This window comes from Brassica napus, chromosome A3 (genome assembly GCF_020379485.1).
Source record: "Brassica napus cultivar Da-Ae chromosome A3, Da-Ae, whole genome shotgun sequence".
NCBI classification, from domain to species: domain Eukaryota; kingdom Viridiplantae; phylum Streptophyta; class Magnoliopsida; order Brassicales; family Brassicaceae; genus Brassica; species Brassica napus.
The window spans coordinates 1,579,627-1,592,800 of NC_063436.1; the positions used below are offsets into that span (position 1 = coordinate 1,579,627).

The 13,174-nt window shown below is 38.4% G+C and overlaps 5 protein-coding genes across 8 annotated transcripts; 4 read left to right on the forward strand and 1 right to left on the reverse strand.

Annotated features, from left to right (window-relative positions):
• Nucleotides 1–230: 230 nt before the first annotated feature.
• On the forward strand, nucleotides 231–1,461 carry LOC106384955 (transcription elongation factor SPT4 homolog 1). Its single transcript, XM_048769185.1, has 5 exons — nucleotides 231–374; nucleotides 454–545; nucleotides 793–848; nucleotides 987–1,048; nucleotides 1,163–1,461. The coding sequence occupies exons 1-5, from the start codon at nucleotides 279–281 to the stop codon at nucleotides 1,211–1,213; spliced, it is 357 nt and encodes a 118-aa protein (XP_048625142.1). The 5' UTR covers nucleotides 231–278; the 3' UTR covers nucleotides 1,214–1,461.
• A 17-nt stretch (nucleotides 1,462–1,478) lies between these two features.
• LOC111197915 (pyruvate kinase, cytosolic isozyme-like) lies at nucleotides 1,479–4,122 on the forward strand. Of its 3 annotated transcripts, XM_048769165.1 has the most exons (5): nucleotides 1,518–1,605; nucleotides 1,678–1,728; nucleotides 1,864–2,172; nucleotides 2,240–2,701; nucleotides 3,115–4,122. In XM_048769165.1, exons 3-5 carry the CDS (start codon nucleotides 1,915–1,917, stop codon nucleotides 3,925–3,927), a joined length of 1,533 nt encoding a protein of 510 aa, XP_048625122.1. In that variant the 5' UTR covers nucleotides 1,518–1,605; nucleotides 1,678–1,728; nucleotides 1,864–1,914; the 3' UTR covers nucleotides 3,928–4,122. The 3 variants fall into 3 exon arrangements, with proteins under 3 accessions (XP_022566622.2, XP_048625122.1, XP_048625120.1); XM_022710901.2 differs by lacking the exon at nucleotides 1,678–1,728 and having other exon boundaries at nucleotides 1,479–1,605; nucleotides 1,866–2,172; XM_048769163.1 differs by lacking the exon at nucleotides 1,518–1,605 and having other exon boundaries at nucleotides 1,683–1,730; nucleotides 1,865–2,172.
• Nucleotides 4,090–7,743, reverse strand: LOC111210488 (calumenin-A-like). Of its 2 annotated transcripts, XM_048769173.1 has the most exons (9): nucleotides 7,533–7,743; nucleotides 6,390–6,869; nucleotides 5,737–5,939; nucleotides 5,308–5,410; nucleotides 5,152–5,217; nucleotides 4,886–5,059; nucleotides 4,700–4,796; nucleotides 4,474–4,613; nucleotides 4,090–4,385 (listed from the first exon to the last, which is right to left on the reverse strand). In XM_048769173.1, the coding sequence occupies exons 2-8, from the start codon at nucleotides 6,767–6,769 to the stop codon at nucleotides 4,485–4,487; spliced, it is 1,152 nt and encodes a 383-aa protein (XP_048625130.1). In that variant the 5' UTR covers nucleotides 6,770–6,869; nucleotides 7,533–7,743; the 3' UTR covers nucleotides 4,090–4,385; nucleotides 4,474–4,484. The 2 variants fall into 2 exon arrangements, with proteins under 2 accessions (XP_048625130.1, XP_048625126.1); XM_048769169.1 differs by lacking the exon at nucleotides 7,533–7,743 and having other exon boundaries at nucleotides 6,390–6,991.
• Nucleotides 7,550–10,080, forward strand: LOC125593116 (serine/threonine-protein kinase SRK2G). Its single transcript, XM_048769175.1, has 9 exons — nucleotides 7,550–7,956; nucleotides 8,177–8,251; nucleotides 8,329–8,430; nucleotides 8,528–8,581; nucleotides 8,665–8,757; nucleotides 8,912–9,004; nucleotides 9,180–9,284; nucleotides 9,390–9,488; nucleotides 9,570–10,080. The coding sequence occupies exons 1-9, from the start codon at nucleotides 7,837–7,839 to the stop codon at nucleotides 9,906–9,908; spliced, it is 1,080 nt and encodes a 359-aa protein (XP_048625132.1). The 5' UTR covers nucleotides 7,550–7,836; the 3' UTR covers nucleotides 9,909–10,080.
• A 253-nt stretch (nucleotides 10,081–10,333) lies between these two features.
• On the forward strand, nucleotides 10,334–13,089 carry LOC111210491 (putative F-box/LRR-repeat protein At3g28410). The gene has a single exon (XM_048769177.1). It carries the CDS (start codon nucleotides 11,071–11,073, stop codon nucleotides 12,001–12,003), a length of 933 nt encoding a protein of 310 aa, XP_048625134.1. The 5' UTR covers nucleotides 10,334–11,070; the 3' UTR covers nucleotides 12,004–13,089.
• The last annotated feature ends 85 nt before the right edge of the window (nucleotides 13,090–13,174 follow it).

The window sequence follows — 13,174 nt, forward strand, 5'->3', positions numbered from 1 at the left end:
GAATATAATACAAAACCCCAAGTAAATACCTAAAAGGCTAAAAGCATCACAAACAGACTTCTGCTATGATGGGTTCCTTCGTGTAAATACCATATCAATCATATGAACAACCAGTTTCTTGATTCATTCTCCCAGCTCCTAGGGACTCAATAAAGCCTAATATTTTACACCATGCTATGGGCCGAGCCCACTATGTTCAGGCCCACTTCGGAGAAACAGTGATGAGTATTTAAGTTTTTAAAACGGAAGTGAAAAAACCATCGTTCCGTCTTGCTCGAATGAGAATGGGAGAGGTGGCTGCGCAGATTCCGACGAGTTTCGGCCACGAGCTCAGGGCTTGTCTTCGTTGCCGTCTCGTCAAGACCTACGATCAGGTATCTTGGGGCTCTCTCTCTCTCGCTGTGTTTATTTCTCTTGCGATATATTTCGTTGTTAATATGGTTTCTACAACAGTTTAGGGATTCTGGGTGCGAGAATTGTCCATTCTTCAAGATAGAGGAGGATCCTGAGCGTATCGTCGATGTTACCACCCCTAATTTCAACGGGTATGATCTAATTTCGAATCCTCCAAATTTGAATTTACTGGGCATTGTTCATATAGTTGATGCTTATTGATAAGAAGAATAGTGCGTTGCAAATTGTGATTTAAATGTGGAAGTGACCTAAAGTTTGCTGCTTTTTAACTTGTTTCATGTCAAATTAAAAAAAATAAGTTAACAGTGAGAAAGAGAGAGGTGGTGGTAGTAGTACATCTGCCTAATACATCTGTTATGATTGTTTTTGTTTTTGCAGTACAATCTCTATGATGGATCCACGCAGAAGTTGGGCGGCGAGATGGTTAAGAATTGGTATGTTAAAGCAATTGATGACTGCATTGATAATTCTAGTTTTCTTCGTCCGAATAGTAGGCTTGATGTTGTTGTAGACTCGGAGCCTTATTTGAGACGGAAGTTAGTTCTAACACGTTGTGATATTCTTGTTTGCAGGTAAATTTGCTCCTGGTTGCTACGCTCTTGCTGTCTCAGAGACACTCTCAGAGGACATGCAGGTAAATGTACTTGATCGGCTATATAATAAGCAATCCTTAGTTCTGGTTTTCAAACTCCTGGATCCATGTTTCATAACGAGTGTTTTCATTTTCTTTTATTTTTCGCTTGTACAGTCACTATGCCAAGAAGAGCGAGTTCAGTACATTCCGCCAAAACGCATTTGAAGCCCTTTTCATCAACTGTCTTCATGTGGACATCAGCTTCAAGAAGCCTGTGTGTGTGAATCCATGGAGGCTATCAACGGAAGTAGTTTAGTTTAACTATGTTTCATGATTTCATATCTTTGTTTTGCCAACAAAAGAACATCTTTTGTTACTGTTACTCATTTGACAACCTCCGGAAAACAATATCACTAAAAAACAAATTGGATATAAAAAGAATATTCTTTTTATATAAATTTAAAATTCGTGTTCACGTGGCTGTCGCTACCAAAAGCTAATTTAATAAAAATGTTATTTAATACTCAAAAACAGAGTCATCACACAAGTCCAACCCGAAAAACAAGAGGTTGTTCTTGTTCCGACACGACAACACATCCAGAATCGGAGCTAATAAGGTAAAACCTCTCTCTCTCTCCGATTTCATCTCCAATCTACCTTATGTTCTATGTCCTGGATCCAAAGCTCAGTTACTCCGGTTCTTTTTGAAGTGTTGACTTCCTTTAATTCTCTGTTTGGTTTGGTGAGAATCTGTTGAACTTTTGTTCGACTTCTGTGTACAGATACTTACCTTCTCCTTTGGTCTACAAAGTCTAGAAATAGAGGAAAATGGATTTGTATTCTTTTGTTGATAGGTCTGAGTGTTATCCATTGCAGGGGGAAGAAAGAAGAAATAGCTGACTGTGTTTAGTGGGTTCTGTTGAAAAATGTCGAACATAGACATTGAAGGGATATTGAAGGAGCTACCTAACGATGGGAGGATCCCAAAAACCAAGATCGTTTGCACTCTAGGACCAGCTTCTCGCACTGTTCCTATGATCGAGAAGCTTCTCAGAGCCGGTATGAACGTTGCTCGCTTCAACTTCTCTCATGGAAGCCATGAGTATCACCAGGGCACACTCGACAACCTCCGCACCGCTATGCAGAACACAGGCATTCTCGCCGCCGTCATGCTTGACACAAAGGTATATAAACAATCTACCTATCTTTAGAGTCAAATCAGCATTTGATGCCTCTTGTTTGAATCTCCAGGGACCTGAGATTCGTACTGGTTTCTTGAAAGATGGGAACCCTATACAACTCAAGGAAGGCCAAGAGATCACTATCACCACTGACTATGAAACTTTAGGAGACGAGTCGACGATCTCCATGAGCTATAAGAAGCTTCCCTTAGATGTGAAGCCCGGAAACACCATTCTCTGTGCAGATGGAAGCATAAGTCTAGCTGTCTTATCATGTGATCCAGAGTCTGGAACTGTTAGGTGCAGGTGCGAAAACACGGCGATGCTTGGCGAGAGAAAGAACGTGAATCTCCCCGGTGTCGTTGTTGATCTCCCCACTCTGACAGACAAGGATATTGAAGATATTATGGGTTGGGGTGTTCCTAACAGCATCGATATGATTGCGCTTTCTTTTGTCCGTAAAGGCTCAGATCTTGTCAATGTCAGGAGGGTTCTTGGTTCTCATGCTAAAAGCATTATGCTGATGTCAAAGGTACTTCAATTTTTTTTTCACTTATGGCATTGCATTTTATGTAACCCTGCCGGTTCGGTTTCTTCGGTTAGTTAGGGTCGGTCAAAATTTAGCCGAAGTGAACCAAAAAGAAATTCGGTTTTGGTTCTCGGTTTTAAAATTAAGAGTTTTTGGGTTTCGGTTAAATTTTAGGTTTAAATTGAATAATTTTTTTTTTAAATCAGTTGTTCGGTTATTTCAGTTCAAATTTTTGGTTAGTTCGGTTACTAGTTGGTAAGTTTTTTAGAAAACCAAACTAACCGATTACTAAACCGAATTTTTAGTAGTCGAATTGAACCGAAGTGAACCAACCGAAAACCAAACTTTTCGGTTCATGCCTAATTTTATATTGAGGCATAGATGTAACTTATGGTTTTGATGTTTTATATTTGAAGGTTGAGAACCAGGAAGGAGTAGTGAACTTTGATGAGATACTGCGGGAAACAGATGCATTCATGGTCGCTCGTGGTGATCTAGGGATGGAGATTCCCATAGAGAAGATCTTCTTAGCTCAGAAGCTGATGATCTACAAGTGCAACCTCGCAGGCAAACCAGTGGTTACAGCCACTCAGATGCTTGAGTCAATGATCAAGTCACCGAGGCCAACGCGTGCTGAAGCCACGGACGTTGCCAACGCCGTCCTCGACGGCACAGACTGCGTGATGCTCAGCGGAGAGAGCGCAGCAGGAGCTTATCCGGAGATAGCTGTGAAAGTCATGGCCAAGATCTGCATTGAAGCAGAAAGCTCGCTTGACTACAACACGATCTTCAAAGAGAGGATCAGAGCGACTCCGGTTCCAATGAGCCCGTTGGAGAGTCTTGCATCGTCAGCTGTAAGGGCTGCGAACAAAGCGCATGCGAAGCTCATCATTGTCTTGACTCGCGGAGGGTCAACAGCTAAGCTTGTAGCTAAGTACAGACCCTCTGTTCCGATTCTTTCGGTGGTTGTACCAGTTATGACTACGGATTCCTTTGACTGGACTTGTAGTGACGAGTCGCCTGCAAGGCACAGTTTGATATACAGAGGCTTAATCCCTATGTTGGCTGAAGGATCTGCAAAGGCGACGGATAGTGAGTCCACAGAGGTTATCATTGAATCCGCTTTGAAGTCAGCTGTGAAGAGAGGACTGTGCAACCATGGTGATGCTGTTGTGGCGCTGCACCGTATTGGAGTTGCCTCGGTTATTAAGATCTGTGTGGTTAAGTAAAGAAATAAAAGAATTGCTCTTGGCTCCTTATGATTGTTGGTAATCATAACTGAGAGTTAAGCTTCGTTGCTTGAAATAAAGATGTACTGTTAAGACATCTCTCTCCCTTTTGTATGGATCACTACCTACTTTTGATGTATAACACTGTTTCTCTTAATAAGCTTTGCTTATAAAAGATTAAGCTTTGAGGTTTTAGTAATATAATAACATACAAAGATGGAGAAAGCAATGTATAATGAACGCATAAAAGATTGGAAACAAAATGTAAAGAGAAGTATGTTTCTTTTAGATGTTTAGAATCATAAATACTAATCTAACTTCTAAATCATCAGTTAATCAGCCGCCGTGGGAGAGAGAAGACTAAACATGAAGCCTGATGTAACTGAGATCACCTGTTCTTGAAAGGGGGTTTGGTTGTTATAACGTATTGCGCCTGATGTTATTGCTTCCACTGTTTTCTGTAACATGCAATGGATCTATTAGTGTCTGAATTTAACATATTTAGACAGAGTGAATAATGTTACAAGGGATGTGGCAGATGCTTACTCATCATGAAACTAACGAAACTCATCATGGAAGCCATAGTCATCATCAGAGTCATCCTCGTTGAAAATGGCACTGTAGAAGACGTATGGATGCTCAATCATCTCTGCTAAAGTCAGACGTCCATCTTTGTCTGAATCCGCCTGATAAGATCAGAGAGAAAGAAATAACATTAAGCAATTCAACAGCTAACTTAAGGCCATTTTGTTTTGAGAAAGTGATGATGCACCTGTGATATAATATAATCAGCTTGTTGTTTTGCGTAATAATGCTCAGTAGGATGGATTTTACTAATGATTGGAAGCAATTCAACGTCTGATAAGTACCTGCAGAGAAGGTGGGAGGAAGCTATGTTAAGGGACACATGGTCTTAACAGCATCATGATGTGTAGTACTCTTTCTCAAATTAACGTACCCGTCACCGTCTTTGTCAAGCTGAGAAAACAGCTGCTTCGCAGGGCCTTCAGGCAAGTCATGATAAGGATGCGTAGCGTTGTGATTATCTTCTTCGTAGTTCCTCACGGTGTCAAAGAGGCCGTGGTAAAACTCTTCAAAACCGATCTTACCATCTTTATCTGAATCTCTCTCTCTGTGAAAGGGAAGGAGAAAGAAAGCTAAAAGAAGTGTTCTCTAAAAGCTATGCCAAGGGAGGGAAAATAACATATGGCTACACTACAGTACCTTACTTCCTCCTTGCACAACCATAGCAGCAGCTTATGGTTCTTGGTATCAGCAGGATGAAGAAAGCTATAGGGAAAGAATCAACCAGCAAGAGCATTATGAGAAGCATTTAAAAACAAAGGTTGGTTCTAATCTAAACTAGACGAAAACGCTTACTCGTTGAACTCTGTTAAATTCAGTAAACCATCACCATTTGCATCTGATGCATTAAAATGCTCCTCCTTCCACCAACCCATGTTATAGCCAAATGAATCATTACCTGATAAATATACATCTAAGTCGTTAGCAGTTCTCCTAATGACAAAAGTAAAATTCTTTACTTCATTGGCCAACGCCGTTACAAACTACAATGTTTATACCCAAGTAGTTAGCAGTCCTCCTAAGTGATAAAGTGAGATTCTTTACTCTATTGGCCTAAGTCAATTGCAATCAATCCGAGGTTACAAAACTAAGGAAGATGTCATTCATCCGAATTAACTCACTACCAAAATCTAGCAAGTCTTATACATATGTTCTCCTGCATGATCATGGCAAGTAGCAGCACAGATTCTAGTAACCGAGAAGAAACAGGAAACTGCCACTCACCAGAGTTGCGGACCCAAGAGGGAGGCTCGTACTCAGAGAAAGAAATAAAACCATCCTTGTTTCTATCATGAACATCCATATCTCTCTGAGTCCTATGCATAACCTCCTTAGCAGAAGACTGCATATTCCACTCAGTCAATTCACTCTCAGTCACAAACCCATCCGTTGGAGAAACATCAAGCTTCGGAAACAAAGATATCAACCTGCAAAGCACCAAATCAAACTTCAACTAGTAAGTCCCATAGCCTTAGAGAAGATCACAAATGAAATTAAAGTATCAATTTTTAAAATCAAACTGCTAACTAGTAAGTGCTATAGCCTGAGAAGATCACAAATTAAATTAAAGTTTCCATTTTTAAAATCAAACTGCTAACTAGTAAGTACTATAGCCTGAGAAGATCACAAATTAAATTAAAGTATCAATTTTTAAAAATCAAACTGCAACTAGTAAGTACTAAGCTAATCCCCATAGCCTGAGAAGATCACAAATGAATTAAAGTTTTCAAATTTTAATAAAAAATCAAACTGCTAACTAGTAAGTACTAAACTAATCCCCATAGTCTGAGAAAAGATCACAAAGGACATTAAAGAAGCATTTTTCAAATTAAAGTTTGCATTTTTAAAAAAAATTAAAGATGTGGAATTTAAAGAACCTATCGGTGACATTGAACTTCTCCTCATCATTCAAGTAATCCTCAGCATCCATAAAGTCCTCCCACTCCGGCTGCGACTCGTGACCAGGCGCAGCATCATGAGTCGCTAGCTCGGGGTGAGAATGGTCAATGTGCTGCCTCTCCCACTCCTTGTCCTCGCGGCGGCGCTCCATGTCGGCGACGAGGGGGTCGAAGGGGATCGGATCGTGGCGAGTGGGTTTGAAGTTGAAGGAAGAGCGGAGTTTGAGGCGGTGGTGTTGGCCGTGACCGCCGCCGTGGTGGTGGTGATCGTGGTCGGAGTTCTTCTTAGGGGAGTAAGAGACGAGGAAGAGGACGAGGATCCCTACGGTGATGTAGAGTATCACCGAAGCTTTACTCATGCTGAAGGAATGAATGAATGAATCTGAGCTTTGGGCAAAGTTGAGGTTTTTACACTCTGAATTGAATGAGAAGAAGATGATACTACTAGATCTGTTACAGCTGCAAGATAGAGTCTTTCTGAATTAATTTATTTTTATTTTTGATTTATGATATATATTTACATTTTAGTGTATCTCGGATTTATGAATGATCCATTTTTTTCAATATAATAATGGTAATAAACTGTTAACCTTTACAACATTAACTGTGTTTTAAAAAAGTTTTATAAGATAAAAATTATTGAAAATAACCAAGTACAAAAAATAATGTATGTATAATTAAAATTAGTAATTTTTTTTTGATATGCATAAAATTTCTAAAATATTCATTAGTTTGGAACGGAATGGAAGGAGTATATTTATTTTAGATTTATGTATAAAAATAATATTATTATAAATATATTATTTTGTTTTTATAATTTTCAACCAATTAATATTTAACAAATATAAATATTTTTGAACTTTATAGTTTATTATTATTAATTACTAAAGTTTATTTAAAATGTAAAAAAAAAATTCAATCAAAATTTCTCTAAAATATTTATTATTTTAGGGGAGGAAACAGATTTAAATTTATGTTTATTTCGATATACATATCTGCAGAAGATTTAACTCTAGATCAGTTACATTCAATGATTCAAATGATTTTACTTTATGCCTTTAAGGAATAAAATAAACATAGCATATAATAGAACTAGCTTAGTTAAATATCATTAAAGCATACCGCAGCTAATCTGTCTCATTAATGACTATCATTAGCATTGCACTCAACTTCAAAGCTGGTCATCGAGAGCTGAGCTTAAGCTTCCACCACGTGGTCCAATCCCACCTACCGTCTCCTTTGTCTACGCCTCCATCGATGCACAAACAACACATGTGGATATCATTACTTCTTGTCGATTCTAAATTCGCTTCGCTTTCTCAGATTCTATGATCCCGTGATCGTGGTCCTGACCTGCTCGTATAATATAAGTGGATTGATAGATAGTTAGATACTTACTCTGATCAGATACGGTTGATTTGGGAAGATGGACAAGTATGAGGTTGTGAAGGATCTGGGGACTGGAAACTTCGGTGTGGCTCGTCTTCTAAAGCACAAGGAGACCAAAGAGCTGGTTGCCATGAAATACATCGAGAGAGGCCGAAAGGTTGGTCCTTTCCTCCTCTCTGTTTCTTAAGTAACTATTGGGTTTTTGATTCTTAGGGGTTTTGCTTTTAGCTCAGAGGGTATTATATAAAGTATGATCTTTTGAATAAGATTTGTAGTTAAAGGTGAGAACTTTGGGGTTTTGATGACAAATTATCATACTGTATGATGATGATGATTTGGCTTTTTGGTTGTTTTGTATGTTTGTTTATGGACTGCAGATAGATGAGAATGTGGCTAGAGAGATTATCAATCACAGATCACTTAAGCATCCTAATATCATTCGCTTCAAGGAGGCAAGTTTAAAACTTTTTGGATTTTTTTCTGTTAGCTTAAGAGGTGTTTTAGGATCTTAGTTTGATTTTGGTTTCAGGTGATGCTGACACCTACTCATCTTGCCATTGTGATGGAGTATGCTTCTGGAGGAGAGCTCTTTGATCGAATCTGCACTGCCGGTAGATTCAGTGAAGCTGAGGTGCTTTTCTCTCTTTATAAACTCTTGGACTTTGATCCATCTGTCATCTTTTGATCTGTGTTTGTAAGTTTTGTTTATGATCTTTTTATCTTTTCAGGCTAGGTACTTCTTTCAACAGCTTATTTGCGGCGTCGACTACTGCCACTCTTTGGTATGTAATAGACTCATTTAGAATCTGTACCACCTCTGTTGCATAATATGTACTGACATCTCCTCTCTTTTTATTTTGTGAAGCAAATATGCCACAGAGATCTGAAGCTTGAGAACACACTGCTTGATGGGAGCCCTGCTCCGCTTTTGAAAATCTGTGACTTTGGTTACTCTAAGGTGTCTACTCATTCTCTTATTTCCCCAGTGATCTCAGTCCTCAATCTGTAACAGATTATCATTGTCTATTCTCACTCATCTCTTAATTCTTGTAATCTTGTCCTGATTTCAATCTTATCCTCAATCTGTTTTGTTTTTTTTTTTTGTTGTGTAGTCATCTATACTACACTCTCGGCCTAAATCGACTGTTGGAACTCCTGCTTACATAGCACCTGAAGTTCTTTCCCGGAGAGAATATGATGGCAAGGTACCACTACTACTCATGTCTTTGTCATTAACACATGATTGGTTGTCAAAGTAAGCTGATAATCCCACTGAAGGAAAAAAAATATGAGATAAGAAAATCAAAAGACTGCTCAAAGACTATAGTAGGTTCACAAAGACTGGCTATTGCACTCATATGGCTGTGTGTTTTTTTGTAGCACGCTGATGTGTGGTCGTGTGGAGTAACCCTTTATGTGATGCTGGTTGGAGCTTACCCATTTGAGGACCCTAACGATCCAAAGAATTTCAGGAAAACAATCCAAGTAGCTCCATCCTTATCCAACAATCTACTGCATTTTTTTTCAAACTTAACTCTTCCTATTGCTCCACTGTCTCAATAATGCAACATTTGAAATGGTTTTCTTCAGCGTATAATGGCTATACAATACAAGATCCCAGACTACGTTCACATATCTCAGGAATGCAAACACCTCCTCTCTCGCATATTCGTCACTAACCCCGCCAAGGTACCTAAACCATTTTCAAACTATATCTTGTAGCCAGGAAGATGTTGTTACAGTTCTGATTGTCATTAATATGATTGACAGAGAATCACGCTTAAGGAGATCAAGAATCATCCGTGGTACTTGAAGAATTTGCCAAAGGAGCTGGTGGAGTCGGCACAAGCGGTGTATTACAAGAGAGACAACACGAGCTATTCTCTTCAAAGCATAGAGGACATAATGAAGATAGTTGGAGAAGCAAGGAACCCAGCGTCATCTTCTAGTGTTAGCAAAAGCTTGGGATCAGGAGCTGAGGAAGAAGATGAAGAGGACGTTGAAGCTGAAGTGGAAGAAGACGAAGAAGAAGATGAATACGAGAAGCATGTCAAAGAGGCACATTCTTCTTGTCAAGAGCCTGACAAACCTCAAGAAGAAAGAAAATGATTTGTTGCTCTAAACTACTTCGTACATGTTATTTCACTTTTCGATTTCATGTCTGAATACGTTCTCGTTTCTTCAACTCTCTAGTGGCTTTGAACATAACTCAAAAAATGCTGTCGGATCTTCGGAGAATGCTCTCAGACTCAGTGATTATAACACAAGAGATCAAAACTCATCACCTCTCTATGCATCTTTCATGTACTTTATGCATTAGGTTCTTGTCATGTCATGCTTAGTAGTCATTATATTACTTAACCACCGTTCATGTTCTTCAGTGTCAAATTAAGTCAGTTAGAGCATCATTAACCCTAACAACTCATTAGGGGTGTTTAATTTTTTTCTTTTTTTTCAGTTTTTTTTTCCGACTTAAAGAAAAAAACTAAAAAAAGACCAATTGCGAGCCGACACGTGTTGGTGGAACCCGCAAACAGAATAAAACAATGACGCTTAAAGAAGCATCAGAAGCGCAACTGCTTCTTCTTCTTCTTCTTCTCTTTTCTTTTTTTTAATTAAAATTGCTAACCACCCCTTAAGCAACCATGGATAATGGTGGTCTTAAAACTTTGGTTTTTAGAAAGCTTCATCAGCTCACTTTTTTTTGAAAAGGCTATCGCGAGTCGGTCGTCACTTTATATGGCGCTAACTTTGGAGTTCTCCACACTCAAGGTTCTCTCCGACAGTTTAACGCTCATCAGAATAATTTCTGGTAATCTCCGGTCAAAAGAAATCATCGAATTGTAAAAGATACCCGATCGGTCCCCTCTGGTTTTACAGCAATTTTTTCTATTATATTTCTAGATTAGTTGCCGATGATTTAACAAAAAGGCTTTTTAAGCTCATTTTCCTTTGTTACGGACATCATGATTTAGGCCATTTTGAACTCATTTCTTCTTCTTAGTTTTTATAATGAAATATTCAGTGACAAAAAAATTGATTAATTCCATTTTAGTTTTAAAATAATGTGGGTAACAAAAACTAGAGATTAATGTAATAAATAAATCGAGCTAGCATTTCAAGTTCAGAAAATTGATATATTTTGATAATTTATGATTTAATAATATCATTCGATAGGATATACATAAAATAGGAGAACCCCAACAATGCAGCTTTTTTTTTTTGTAGAGAATCCCTAACCAACGCAAAAACAAACAAGCATCAATCATCAATGATGGATCGTAGTATTACCGAAGGAGTTGATTGCATAAGCTCAATGCCAGACGTGATCCTCCACCATATTCTCTCTTTTATTCCCATTGGTCTCGCCATCAGATCTTCCACCTTGTCCAAACGATGGAGGCATGTATGGTGCGAGACACCTCGTCTCGACTTTCGTGGCTATCACCCAATGGCAACTGCTCGCGATATAAACCAAACCCTAATCTCCTACAAGGCTCCGAAAATCACGAGTTTCCATCTTTGTGTGATCGTCTGGGTCCCTAAACTTGAGCCCCAGATTAATAACTGGATCGAGTTCGCTGTGTCCCGTAACGTGGAGCAGCTGTTTCTGTCCTTCGGTTGTCGTGTTAATCACGCGACTTATCGTTTCCTTAACTCGTTCTTTAATAGTTCCTCCTTACAGAACCTTCACGTCGATTTTATTACGGGGATCCCCGGATGCACGGTTTCTTGGAAATCTCTGAGGTCATTGACGTTGGGTCATTGTTTTCAATCTCTTGATGATGTTCTCTCTGGCTGTCCGGTTCTTGAAACCTTGACTCTTGGTTACTGTGGTGGAGTTCACAGTCTTGACTTGAGTAAGTCACCTACTCTGACAATATTGAAAATCAATCGCAGGCTGTACTGCTGGCCGACTCCAGGTTCAATAGAGATTGTAGCTCCGCACCTCCGTTATTTGGATTTGTTAAACACTCATGAAACATGTACTTTAGTTGATGTCTCCTCTTTGACCAAAGCCAAACTTGACATTCGCATACAGGGAGACCCATACCGATACCATTATTATTCTGATGATGTGAAGGCTGACTTTCTTCGACTTGAGAACATGTTGTTAAAGATGCTAGCACAACTTCGAAATGTTGAGCTGCTTACTCTTGAAACAACCTTTCTTCAGGTATATACTATTCTTGCATTTTCTTGAGACCATGCAAGTTTGTGTTTCATTACCTGTTTATGCTTATAGATTATATCTGTCGCCGAACTACGTGGTGTTTCTTTCCCAATGCTCAAGGTCCAAACTTTGACCCTTCATACCAAGATTGCAAGATCTGTTACTCCTGGCATAACCAGGTTACTACAAAGTTCACCTACACTAAAGAAGCTTATAGTATACGCAACGGAACCGAAGTCCATAGAGGTATCTTTTTTACCGGAAATATTTTTTTTACCATGCAGGCTAATACTCTTTCCATTTTATGCATAATGTCATTTTTCACACAAATTGAAATGGATTTTTTTATTTTTTTAATTAATAGTGTTTTAGATAAAGAAAATTATTTATAAAATCAATGCATTATATTTTGTAACTAATATTAAGTTTAAAAATAGTATAAATTGTATTTGAAATTATAAAATGACAGTAAAAATGTCAATAGAGGGAGTATGTCTTTCACTTTTTTGATGGGCTAATTTGTATATAGGATTTGATATGTTGTTGAAAAAAATCTCACGTGTTAATATGATTTGGACTTTAGAGTAACACTTTTTATATGCTCTACAGGATAGGGATCTGGACGAGTATTTGGATTCACAAGGCATGAATCTGGATCAATGTTGGAGACCAAAATGTGATGGGTTTCCTACCTCGAGTAATTTACGTTTTAAGGATGCAACGTGGTACTTGAAACTCGTGGCTTCGTTCATAGAATGGTTGCTGAAAAACGTAAAGACACTAGAGACTCTAGTTGTAGTGTTCGAATATCTTTCTTGCAGTGATGATGCAACATGGTTTGAAGAGTTGCTTCGGATGCTTCCAACGCTTTCTAACAACAATAATGTCTCCATTGTGCTCAGACGCGGCTAATGTATTTGCATCCACATGTTTTATTTAAAGTGTTAATTTTATACTTAAGTTGGATGTTCAATACTATTTTGATGTTACCAAAAAAAGAGTTCAATTTTCTTTTGAATCACTTAATTAATTGCTGTTATCTGACTAACCATTGCGCTTTTGTCTTTTTTTAGACTTATTACATGTTCACTAGAAAAATTATTGATAAGAATGCTCATCAAATCATATAATTCAAGTTTACGGGTAGTGATCTTAAGAACCTCGGTGGGCATTCTCACTGGTCCATTTGTTCTCGATCTCT